Below are 12663 nucleotides of genomic sequence, written 5' to 3'. Positions count from 1 at the left end.
CATGAAGTCCACCCTGAGTGTATTAGCATCTCCTCCAATCTGCACTCTGCACAATAGGCTCTTTGACAAGAATGCCCAGGGCCGCTACTTTTCAATACATTGTAATTTAGCATCCTTGTTATCTCTCGCAATTTTCCTGACACACTGCAAACTACAGCTACACCATGATGCTTTCTAAACAAAATAATCCCAAACCTAAACAGAAATGTGAATCATAATAGTGCTTAAGCATATGATGTACATTTCAGGAACAGTATGAAGCGCTTTCCAAGGACTTAGTACAATCCTCTGTGCTTGGAACTCAGTATGCCAATAATTAGTGAATATTATACTGTAGCATAGAGATTTTCAAGAAAAAAAAAAAGTATAGCTCCAGGTCTAAAGGGATAAGCTAACCCCTCGCCCCACAGACACACAAGATCTGAGAAACTGTATGTGTTTCTCCCGACATTCCAGGCAGCATATATGGCGGACAGACACGGGAGGGGGGGCAGGGAGGGAGAGAGAAATGGAGGAGCAGACAGACAGAGAGAGGCAGAGACAGAGACAGAGACAGAGACCAAGGCAAATAGAGACACACAGAGAAAGAGAAACTGAGAATGCTCCAGAACAGTGTGGGGAGTGTCAGTGTTCAACACCAGAGGCACGTGACTCTGATCAAGCCAACTTTGTATCAAACAAGGAGGGCTGGGCTAGTCACTCCGCTCCACTCCATCTCCTGCAATTCTGCTCCTGTGCCTTAGACACAGAGCACTTGGTAGAGGGGCTGTGGTCGCAGGATCTCTTCTCTCTGCCCGTGTCCAGAACCAATCTGCTGTCATGAGCAGCCACTCACCCCCTGCATCCACAGGAAACGACAGCAAGAGGTTCAAGAGGGACAGCAGGAGCCTTGAGGGCTCATCGAGAGTGATCCACATCTGCAGACTGCCAAGCAGTGTCACCGAAAGAGAGGTTCTCTGTCTGGCTCTGCCATTCGGGAAGGTGTCCAACCTACTGTTCCTGAAGGAGAAGAACCAGGCCTTCATGGAGATGAACACAGAGGAGGCCGCCAACACCATGGTCAGCTACTACACCTGTGTGACTCCTGTGCTGCGTGGGCAGCCTGTCCACATCCAGTTCTCCTGCTACAAAGAGCTCAAGGTGAGAAGATCCCGCAGCAAGGAGGGTGCCTCTAGCCGGGAGGGTGACCCCAGGCAGGCAGGTGCCTCCAGCCAGGTGGGTGCCCAGCCAGGCCTGCCAGCTGAGAACTCAGACCAGGCAGGAAATGTGGGCTCGGCCGCCCCCGCCGCCGCCGCTGCTGTGGACACAGGGAGAGTGGTGGCCAGTCGAACCCCTGTGCTCAGGATCCTCGTGGAGAACTACTTCTGTCTCGTGACCTTGGAAGTGCTGCACAAGCTCTTCTCCAGGTTTGGCACAGTTCTGAAAATCATCACATACAGCAAGAAAAACCGGTTCCAGGTGCTGTTACAGTATGCGGACCCGCTGAGTGCCCAGCGTGCCAAGCTGTTCTTGGATGGGCAGAACATCTACGACGCCTGCTGCACACTGCGCATCACCTTCTCTGGGTTCACTGACCTCACAGTCAAGTACAACAACGACAAGAGCCGCGACTACACGCGCCCAGACCTGCCCTCGGGGGACAGCCAGCCCTTGCCAGCCCAGAACAAGGCCACAGCCCTCGGTGCCCCTGTGGCCATCTCAGCTTCTTCGTATGCAAGCACTGGATTACCTCACACCTTTGCAGTTCCTCAAGCTGCAGGCTTTGCCTTTGTTCCAGAGTTGTGTAGGGCCCCGGTGCCCCTGGCCGTGCCAGAAGTGGCTGTGGCAGCGGTGGCAGCTGGAGCCGAGAGCCAAGTCATCACCTCAGGCTCCCCGGCTCTGGCGAACGCTGTCCTCCTCGTTGCCAACCTCAACCCTGAGAAAGTCACTCCCCAAAGCCTCTTCATTCTGTTCGGTGCCTATGGCAATGTGCAGCGGGTGAAGATCCTGTACAAGAAGAAGGAGAACGCGCTGGTGCAGATGGCCGATGGCAGCCAGGCTGAGCTGGCCTTGAGGCACCTGAACGGGCACAAGCTGCATGGCAAGTCTCTCTGCATCGTGCTGTCCAAGCACCAGAGCGTGAAGCTGCCCCGGGAGGGCAAGGAGGACCAGGACCTCACCAAGGACTATGTCAACTCCCCACTGCACCGCTTCAAGAAGCCCGGATCCAAGAACTTCCAGAACATCTTTCCGCCCACTGCCACCCTGCACCTCTCCAACCTGCCCACCTCGGTCTTGGAGGAAGACCTCAAGAAGCTCTTCTCCAGTGGCGGGGGTTCTGTCAAGGCTTTCAAGTTCTTCCCAAAGGACCGCAAGATGGCGCTGATCCGAATGGGCTCGGTGGAGGAGGCCATACAGGCTCTGGTGGAGCTGCATGGTCATGCCCTAGGCCAGAGCCACCACCTGCGAGTCTCCTTCTCCAGGATCACCATCTAGAGGACCCTGCTGGGCTCACTGCAGACAGCTTCCACCGCTAGAGGAAAGGACACTTGAAAAGCCACTGGAGTGACCTTAACACTTGCTACTGTCGAGAGAGAATGACAGAGAGAGAGAGAGAGAGAGAGAGAGAGAGAGAGAGAGAGAGAGAGAGAGAGAGAGAGAGAGAGAGAGAGAGAGAGGCAGCTGACCTGATTTTACAAGGACTGACTGTGGCCACCTTGCTGGTGGGGGCAGGCCTCATGCAGCCAGCCCCCTTTGACCTGGGAAGGAGCTCCAGAAGTTTGGCCACAGCAGGTGCTCTGGACTCTATACCTGGCACTTTCCCGCCCTTGAGACCTGCCTGCCCCCACCCAGCTACTGTTGTGGTTTGGAGGGGAAGTGGCCTCCAGAGACTCATGCCTTTGAACTCCTGGTCATCAGCTGGTGGCACTCTTTTGAAAGGCTGTGTGCCTTTAGGAGGCAGGCCTCACTGGAGGAGGTGAGTCACCTGGAGGGGCCTTGAGAGTTTGGAGACTGGCCCCACTTCCTCTGCTTGCTCTGCTGCTTCCCGACTCCACCAGTGATGCCAAGGGCCAGCCTCCTTCTGTTGTTCCTGCTCCTGTTCCTGCCGCCACTGCTTCTGCACCAAGGTGGGATGTAGCCTGCCCCCTTCCACCTTTCTGGGAGGGGATTTGTTCTTAAACGATGAGAAAAGTAACGAGGCAGAATGAGATGTGGGGAACATGCGCTATGCAGGGCTTCGAACTGGTCTGGGGGAGGAATGTGGCAGCGTTGAGAACTTCGCACTGGCAAGGGCCTAGAATGCTCAGGTAAGAGCTTCAGGGGCCATTCTGGTAGTTTGGAGGGCCAGGATGCCGAGAGCAGTGCAGGCAGTGGAGGCCCAGCTTGTGACCTTTCAGAGGGGCATAAGACTCCTCTGGGAACTGGGCTGGAGGCCCATTGGTGTGAAATTCTGGCAGAGACCCTAGCTGCACTTGGCTTGTGTCCTGAGAACGTGAGTGAGGCGGAATTCAAAAGTAACGGGGTACTTAGTTTGTTGGGAGAAGCTTGGGGACAGGATAGCGTTCAGGAGCTGTCGAGGTTACTGCTCAATGCTCTCACACAGGTCTGCAGAGACAGAGCAAGGAGTGGAGCAGAAAGGTGCGCAACCTCTGCAGATGGTCAAGGACAGCAAAGAGTTCAAAGTTACGGAGCAAGCACAGCTGTCCTTGTTAAAGGAATTAGCCCCAGGACAGAGAAGCCTTGCAGTCTATTCTGGCACAATCGGAAAGGTGCCAAGAAGGCAAGGTCGTGCCCTCTGAAGGCTGTGACTTATCAAAGTACAAAGGTGTGGGAAAGGAGAGGCACGGATCGGGACACCGCCGAGGGTGTCTTCTGCTCAAAGAGACCACCCCGGACAGCCATTTGCTCTGACTGAAACCAGTAAGGTGGACAGAGATGGCTACCACTTGGGTCTCAGGGTACGAGATAGGACATCTCAAGCTGGTGGGGCAGCACCCTCCACCTGCTGTTGGCTTTGCAAGCAGGCAAGAATGCATGGTTGGGGGATGATAGAGCTTTGGGTCAAGGGTCCATGAAGCCACTGAAGCTAGGCAAAGTGTGGCAGGACCATATTCCCCACAAGGAGGCCCCCAGGTTGCTGCTGTAAAGCCGTGGAGGCCAAGCCTAGTTTGCAATAGAGACCCCAGGATGGAGGGGATGCCCAGAGCATGGGCCATCCCACTGAGACAAGTTGTGGGTTCAGAGTGGAGTCAGCCGAAGATAGGGACTACCTGGGCCCCAGCTGGAGGACCGGGCTACGCCAGAACTTTGGAACAAAGATGGTTCCCACAGGAGCCCCCAGATAATGGACAAGAAGCTGCAGCATTTCCTCTCCTGGATTTCCATCTTGGTTTGGTCTCATCTTTCTTTGCCGCGTCCCCATGTTTACTCTATGCCATTGCGTGTTTGTTGGAAATACATGTATCTCCTGTTTTTGATTTTGCAGGGGCTAACTTGTTGAGAGATGGCCTTGAGTCTCAGGAGAGACTTGTACTCCTGAACACTGTTGGTTGGAACTGTTAATGATCATGGGTGCCTTTCAAGTTGGAATGGGTATAGTTTGCATGATGAAGTGGCCATGAGCCTGTGGGGGCCAGGGGCACAATGGAGTGGTTAGAATGTATAGGCTCATGGGGTTGAATGCTCACTCCTTGGCTGGTGGCACTCTTTTGGAAGGTTGTAGAACCTTCGAGAGGTGGAACGTTGCTGGAAGAAGGGAATCAGTGGGGCTGGGTCTTGTGCTTCCATAGCCCGGGCCAACTTTCTCATCCTCTCTGTGCTTCCCAGCTGTGATGCAGAGTGGTCAGCCTTCTTACACCACTGCCACCACGCCTTCCCTGCTACAATAGACTGTATGTATCCCCTCAGACTGCAAAGACAATAAACCTTCCTTGCTTTAAACTGCTTCTTGCCGAGTATTTGCTCACAGCAGTCAGAGAGATAACTAACATTGTTACACACCCATGTTTACCACCTGAGCTGGTTAACCACTGAGGCTGGGCTCTCCTCCAGGTGAACTTGTGCTCCTGCTTGATGGCCGGGGTAGGCAAGGACTTGGGGCAGCGGTTCTCAACCTGTGGGCCAAGACCCCCGGGTGGAATGACCCTTTCACAGGGGCCCCCTAAGAGCATCAGAAATCACAGATAAAATTTACATTATGATTCATAGAAGTAGTAAAATCACAGTCATGAAGTAGCAACAAAACAATTTTGTGGTGGGGGGTCACCACAACGTGAGGAACTGTATTAAAGGGCCACAGCATTGGGAAGGTTGAGAACGACTGTCTTAGGAACTGGGAAAGGCCGCAGAGTCTCAGAGAGACAGCTCAAATGTTCACATGCTATCCTGTCAGCAAACTGTTTGTCACTGCCCGGGTGTAAATAAAGCAAAGAACGGTGTCAGGCTTATCACTGTTAAGTTAAAGGTGAACCAGGGGTAGGGGCCCAGATGACACAATGATGAAGACCAAACAGATGAGAGTAAATACTACCAGCTGTGCCTCCCTGACCCGAAGTTAACAGAGCGAAAAGGTAAGTTCGTGGTAATAAATGCGGTGAGCTATCTGTCTCCTATCTCAAACACGCCCCCTGCCTTTCTGGACCGCACAGGACAGACAGCCTTTAGCCAGCTGCACAGTTGACGTGACAATAACAGAGTGAGGTTAATTGTTTTCTTCTTTGGTTGGATCTAGGAAGTGGAGCAGACTCGAGGCTCGGGTCATCCTAGGCAGAATGAAGAGTTCACGCCCCACTTTAACAAATGGCCCCAATGGAGAAAGCCTTGGGGTACCTGCTCCCTTCTTCTCTCCTGGTGCATCCATCTCTGACACTCCAAGGTGTAGCTCTCTCCTTGGTCTTCGTTAAATTAAAGCCCACTTATCCTTTCCTGTGCTCTCTGCCCCATTCTTTGGGAAGGCAGAGGCAATGCGGATTTCAGGCAGCTTTCCTCAGTGGCCAAGGTGTGATTCTCCAGCTCTCCTGCGATGAGATATGGGTGCAGGGGCTCAGCTAACTAATGATGTAGTCACACAGGGCGTGAGATCCTGGCCCACTCGGTGACAAGAGGCTCTCTCTCCTTCTCCTTGTGTCTGTCTGTCTGTCTGTCTGGCCCTCTCCCTCCCGTCTCTCCCTCTCTCTGCACCTCCTCATCCCCTCCACCTTATTATTTTGGCCTCTCCAGGTCCTGAATGTTTTCATTTTTCTTGTCCACTCTCCCCGTGGTTCCTTTACATCAGGCCTCCACCTGCTCCCTCGCCCGCTCGTTCCCCTGGCAAGGGGCTCCTCTGGTGGCACCTCCCGACAGCAAGGCTCTTGTTGTGTGGTTTGATGTCTGTCGCTGTCATGAAACAACATGACCACAAGCAACTTGGGAAGGAAAGGGTTTGTCTGGCTTGCACATCCTGGGTGGTCCATCATTGAGGGAAGGCAAGGCAGGAACTTGAGGTGGGAACTGAACAAACGCCGTGGAGGAATGCTGCTTAGTGACTTGTTGCTCCTGGCTCATTTACTTTGCTCCCAACCTAGGAATACCTGCCCGGGGACGGCCCCCGCTTACAGTGGGCTCGGACCTGCCGCTCCAACCATTAATCAAGAAAATGCCCCCCAGACCTGCCTACAGACCAGTCTGATGGAGACATTGTCTCAGCTGAGCTTCCCTCTTCTCAACTGACTCTAGCTTGTGTCGAGTTTACAAAACAGTAACCAACAGTGCTCTGCTCTAGAAGACTCCATTTCCTGGCCTCCCCTCACTGAAACCCATTGGAACTTGCTGCCTGTGCCCTCTCCCTAATTCTGGCCCATTCTCTCTCCACATCCCCAGGATCCTCTAACCCCATGAGCCACTCAGCCAACCCTGGGGAGAACTCCTTTGTCTGGATCCTCCTCATGCCCTGTGGCCCTCCCTACACAGGAGTTCCTCCGCTGGTGGCTAGCCTGCTCCTGAACAGCCCCATAGCTGCCTCTTCTTCCTCAGGCCCTGTCCCCTGAGAGGCTGCGTTAGACTCTCTGACCTTGCCAGCCTGGCACTTGACCTTCTTTTTTCCACCTAGCTCCCCAGTCAGCTCTGAGTGACCCTCCTCTGCTTGTCTCCCTACCAGCATTTGGACCCACTGGACTGGCTGATTTGGGGGATACAGGCTTTTCCTGTTCTTCTCTTCTCTTTGACCATGACCGTCTAGCTACTTCCACATTCTGGTATTTTTTTTCAAATAGTGTCATTTGTAAATTAAAGACCTAAAAAATCAGTAATATGGGAGATATACAGTGTTAAAATGAAAGTAAATTCTTGGTTGTCTAATATGATTTAATATGCTAACATAGAGTTTTGTGTTAGAAATAAAAGCTTGTTCTGAAATTTATATATAGTGAAAAAAACCCAAACCTTCATTTTGATGTATTATCCAAGAAGTTTTGTTAGAGAATAATCACTAAAGTTATAGTTTATAGTATCATCTGAGTTTGTGGGACAGTACTGCTGGATATATATAATCAGAAGAAGGAAATTACAATCTTACATTTTTTCCCTGAAAAAAAAAAGAAAAACCTCAATTCAATATTGATGAAATAGCTTAATGTAAATCTGAACCTTCTAGAGAAAAACACTGGTAAAATATTTCCAGGTTTTTACATGTAAAAGAAGTTTCTGAAAAGGTTCTCAGTAGTACTGGAACTATCTCTGAACCAACAGGGCTCTTGAGGCTGCTCAGACAGTACATTGTTTTTGCTTTGCTAGCTGAAAGATCTGAATTTTATAATCAAAATTCCTGTTAAAAATACCTGGTATGTTGGTGCGTGCTTGTAATTCCAGCCCCTGGGAGCCAGAGACAGGCAGATCCTTGGCCTTTTGAGCCTACTTAACACACACACACACACACACACACACACACACACACACACACACACACACACGAAATTTATGGGATAGATGGACTCTTGCAGGGTTGCCACAAATTTGAGAATAGACTGACTATATAGTGAGTTCCTGGTCAGCTTTAGCTACTTACTGATATTTTGTCTCAAAATAAAATGAAAACCCAAAACACTTACGAATGAAACAACTTATTTTAATGAAAATCCCGGAAAGATGTTTGAATCATGGAAAACATGTACATTGTATATTAAGCACTTTATAGTTATATTCATAATCAAATACGTGTTAATGATTGTTCTAGCAGCAATGGAACACTGTTTTCTTTAATAAGATTAGTCACTGTTTAATCTTGTCCTGTTCAATTGGATTTATACGCAATTGTGAGCTGCTGGAAGTGGGTGCTAGAAACAAAGCTATGGTTGTCTGAAGGAAGAGCAGACCTGTTAACCTCTGAAACTTCTCCCCAGTCCCTTAGATTTCTTTTAAAGCTATGAAGGCCTAAACACTTCAGACCATTTACCCAGTCACATACGAAAAGCTGAAATGTTTTTCTTTAGAAGCTGGAACTCCGAATCTGAGTGTTCCATTTATGATTTTGTGTGTGTCTGTGTATTTGTGTGCACATATGAAGGTGTGCCTGCAGAAGTCAAAGGATAGCATGTGGGAGTTAGTTCTCTCCTTTCTCTGTGTGGCTTCTGGGGATCCAAATAAGTCATAGACTTAGTGACAAGTGCTTTTACACACAGAGATACCTGCCTGGTTCCCCAAATCATTTCAGTCATGAAGAATGTGTCACAAAGGTGGCTCCTGGGAATAGATGACTGGTTCACCATTCTGGAAGATGGGGGAATGGGCAGAGTCCATGGGGGAAGAGGCTTCCCCGGAGTCATCGTCTACAAATTCACTAGCTATTGCAGGAGGGTGCCTCCCACAGTACATTGCCTAGCTGATGCAGAAGAGTATCATCTCCAATGCAGTATGCACTGTCCACCTGGGGACCAGTCCTTCCTGGTACCTTGGCTTTGTACACCTGCTAACCCATGAGACTAAAAGAAGGCCAATGGCATCCCTGCGGGCCTTTTCCCAACTTGTATGGAAGAACACATCCTCAAGAGAGTGTCAACAAAAGAAGGCAGCACCCCAAAGAAGTTCAGTGTCCCATTTATAAGGAGGCTTCCCTCCCAGTGTGCTTTGTACCTTATCAAACTGCAGGAGGCATGCATTCATAGCTTAAAGTCTCCTAGAATACTAGGAGGTAACAAGCATATTGAAAAGACAGTGGGAAAGTCACCATCCCTATATTTGTTGTTTTTAAGTTTTGAAACTCCCAATTATGTCCCATGGTTCCCTGAAATGGGCAACATTCCATAACCTAGCATTTAAAGAAGTCCTTAACTGTGTCATACCCATTTATATTACAAGGTATTCGTCTCTAACAATGAGAAAACACTTGATTTCTTCCAATTTGCTATTTGTCCATTTTAGAATAACTTGTATCACCCCATTACACATTTGTATCGAACCATGTCACTAACACAGATGTCTAATGGGACAAGTAGACAAGGTAAAGTTAAAGAACCCAGGTGTGAAGCCTATAAAAAGAAAAGAGTATATTTAAGGATTAGGTAAAGAGCAAATATGTGACAAAAAGTGAAGACAAGCGCATTTCAGCACTAGGAGATAGTAGTCCCAAATATTACTTCCATCATAAATAAAGTATTAGTGATCAAACATTGCAAAGACAGAGCTTTATGTAATAGTCAAAAGCAATTCCGACAAACAAAACAACACAAAAAAAAATACCAGAATGTGGAAGTAGCTAGACGGTCATGGTCAAAGAGAAGAGAAGAACAGGAAAAGCCTGTATCCCCCAAATCAGCCAGTCCAGTGGGTCCAAATGCTGGTAGGGAGACAAGCAGAGGAGGGTCACTCAGAGCTGACTGGGGAGCTAGGTGGAAAAAAGAAGGTCAAGTGCCAGGCTGGCAAGGTCAGAGAGTCTAACGCAGCCTCTCAGGGGACAGGGCCTGAGGAAGAAGAGGCAGCTATGGGGCTGTTCAGGAGCAGGCTAGCCACCAGCGGAGGAACTCCTGTGTAGGGAGGGCCACAGGGCATGAGGAGGATCCAGACAAAGGAGTTCTCCCCAGGGTTGGCTGAGTGGCTCATGGGGTTAGAGGATCCTGGGGATGTGGAGAGAGAATGGGCCAGAATTAGGGAGAGGGCACAGGCAGCAAGTTCCAATGGGTTTCAGTGAGGGGAGGCCAGGAAATGGAGTCTTCTAGAGCAGAGCACTGTTGGTTACTGTTTTGTAAACTCGACACAAGCTAGAGTCAGTTGAGAAGAGGGAAGCTCAGCTGAGACAATGTCTCCATCAGACTGGTCTGTAGGCAGGTCTGGGGGGCATTTTCTTGATTAATGGTTGGAGCGGCAGGTCCGAGCCCACTGTAAGCGGGGGCCGTCCCCGGGCAGGTATTCCTAGGTTGGGAGCAAAGTAAATGAGCCAGGAGCAACAAGTCACTAAGCAGCATTCCTCCACGGCGTTTGTTCAGTTCCCACCTCAAGTTCCTGCCTTGCCTTCCCTCAATGATGGACCACCCAGGATGTGCAAGCCAGACAAACCCTTTCCTTCCCAAGTTGCTTGTGGTCATGTTGTTTCATGACAGCGACAGACATCAAACCACACAACAAGAGCCTTGCTGTCGGGAGGTGCCACCAGAGGAGCCCCTTGCCAGGGGAACGAGCGGGCGAGGGAGCAGGTGGAGGCCTGATGTAAAGGAACCACGGGGAGAGTGGACAAGAAAAATGAAAACATTCAGGACCTGGAGAGGCCAAAATAATAAGGTGGAGGGGATGAGGAGGTGCAGAGAGAGGGAGAGACGGGAGGGAGAGGGCCAGACAGACAGACAGACAGACACAAGGAGAAGGAGAGAGAGCCTCTTGTCACCGAGTGGGCCAGGATCTCACGCCCTGTGTGACTACATCATTAGTTAGCTGAGCCCCTGCACCCATATCTCATCGCAGGAGAGCTGGAGAATCACACCTTGGCCACTGAGGAAAGCTGCCTGAAATCCGCATTGCCTCTGCCTTCCCAAAGAATGGGGCAGAGAGCACAGGAAAGGATAAGTGGGCTTTAATTTAACGAAGACCAAGGAGAGAGCTACACCTTGGAGTGTCAGAGATGGATGCACCAGGAGAGAAGAAGGGAGCAGGTACCCCAAGGCTTTCTCCATTGGGGCCATTTGTTAAAGTGGGGCGTGAACTCTTCATTCTGCCTAGGATGACCCGAGCCTCGAGTCTGCTCCACTTCCTAGATCCAACCAAAGAAGAAAACAATTAACCTCACTCTGTTATTGTCACGTCAACTGTGCAGCTGGCTAAAGGCTGTCTGTCCTGTGCGGTCCAGAAAGGCAGGGGGCGTGTTTGAGATAGGAGACAGATAGCTCACCGCATTTATTACCACGAACTTACCTTTTCGCTCTGTTAACTTCGGGTCAGGGAGGCACAGCTGGTAGTATTTACTCTCATCTGTTTGGTCTTCATCATTGTGTCATCTGGGCCCCTACCCCTGGTTCACCTTTAACTTAACAGTGATAAGCCTGACACCGTTCTTTGCTTTATTTACACCCGGGCAGTGACAAACAGTTTGCTGACAGGATAGCATGTGAACATTTGAGCTGTCTCTCTGAGACTCTGCGGCCTTTCCCAGTTCCTAAGACAGTCGTTCTCAACCTTCCCAATGCTGTGGCCCTTTAATACAGTTCCTCACGTTGTGGTGACCCCCCACCACAAAATTGTTTTGTTGCTACTTCATGACTGTGATTTTACTACTTCTATGAATCATAATGTAAATTTTATCTGTGATTTCTGATGCTCTTAGGGGGCCCCTGTGAAAGGGTCATTCCACCCGGGGGTCTTGGCCCACAGGTTGAGAACCGCTGCCCCAAGTCCTTGCCTACCCCGGCCATCAAGCAGGAGCACAAGTTCACCTGGAGGAGAGCCCAGCCTCAGTGGTTAACCAGCTCAGGTGGTAAACATGGGTGTGTAACAATGTTAGTTATCTCTCTGACTGCTGTGAGCAAATACTCGGCAAGAAGCAGTTTAAAGCAAGGAAGGTTTATTGTCTTTGCAGTCTGAGGGGATACATACAGTCTATTGTAGCAGGGAAGGCGTGGTGGCAGTGGTGTAAGAAGGCTGACCACTCTGCATCACAGCTGGGAAGCACAGAGAGGATGAGAAAGTTGGCCCGGGCTATGGAAGCACAAGACCCAGCCCCACTGATTCCCTTCTTCCAGCAACGTTCCACCTCTCGAAGGTTCTACAACCTTCCAAAAGAGTGCCACCAGCCAAGGAGTGAGCATTCAACCCCATGAGCCTATACATTCTAACCACTCCATTGTGCCCCTGGCCCCCACAGGCTCATGGCCACTTCATCATGCAAACTATACCCATTCCAACTTGAAAGGCACCCATGATCATTAACAGTTCCAACCAACAGTGTTCAGGAGTACAAGTCTCTCCTGAGACTCAAGGCCATCTCTCAACAAGTTAGCCCCTGCAAAATCAAAAACAGGAGATACATGTATTTCCAACAAACACGCAATGGCATAGAGTAAACATGGGGACGCGGCAAAGAAAGATGAGACCAAACCAAGATGGAAATCCAGGAGAGGAAATGCTGCAGCTTCTTGTCCATTATCTGGGGGCTCCTGTGGGAACCATCTTTGTTCCAAAGTTCTGGCGTAGCCCGGTCCTCCAGCTGGGGCCCAGGTAGTCCCTATC

General features: G+C 50.1%; 1 protein-coding gene across 1 annotated transcript; it reads left to right on the top strand.

Moving 5' to 3' along the window:
- Positions 1-267: 267 nt before the first annotated feature.
- On the top strand, positions 268-2564 carry LOC128118530 (polypyrimidine tract-binding protein 1-like). Its single transcript, XM_052751296.1, has one exon. The coding sequence runs from the start codon at positions 820-822 to the stop codon at positions 2473-2475; it is 1656 nt and encodes a 551-aa protein (XP_052607256.1). The 5' UTR covers positions 268-819; the 3' UTR covers positions 2476-2564.
- Positions 2565-12663: the final 10099 nt, after the last annotated feature.

The sequence above is a fragment of the Peromyscus californicus genome, unplaced genomic scaffold, assembly GCF_007827085.1.
Source record: "Peromyscus californicus insignis strain IS unplaced genomic scaffold, ASM782708v3 Scaffold_10__1_contigs__length_136768540, whole genome shotgun sequence".
NCBI lineage: Eukaryota > Metazoa > Chordata > Mammalia > Rodentia > Cricetidae > Peromyscus > Peromyscus californicus.
Note: the sequence above shows the minus strand (reverse complement) of the source record. Positions and strands in the feature narration are given on the sequence as shown.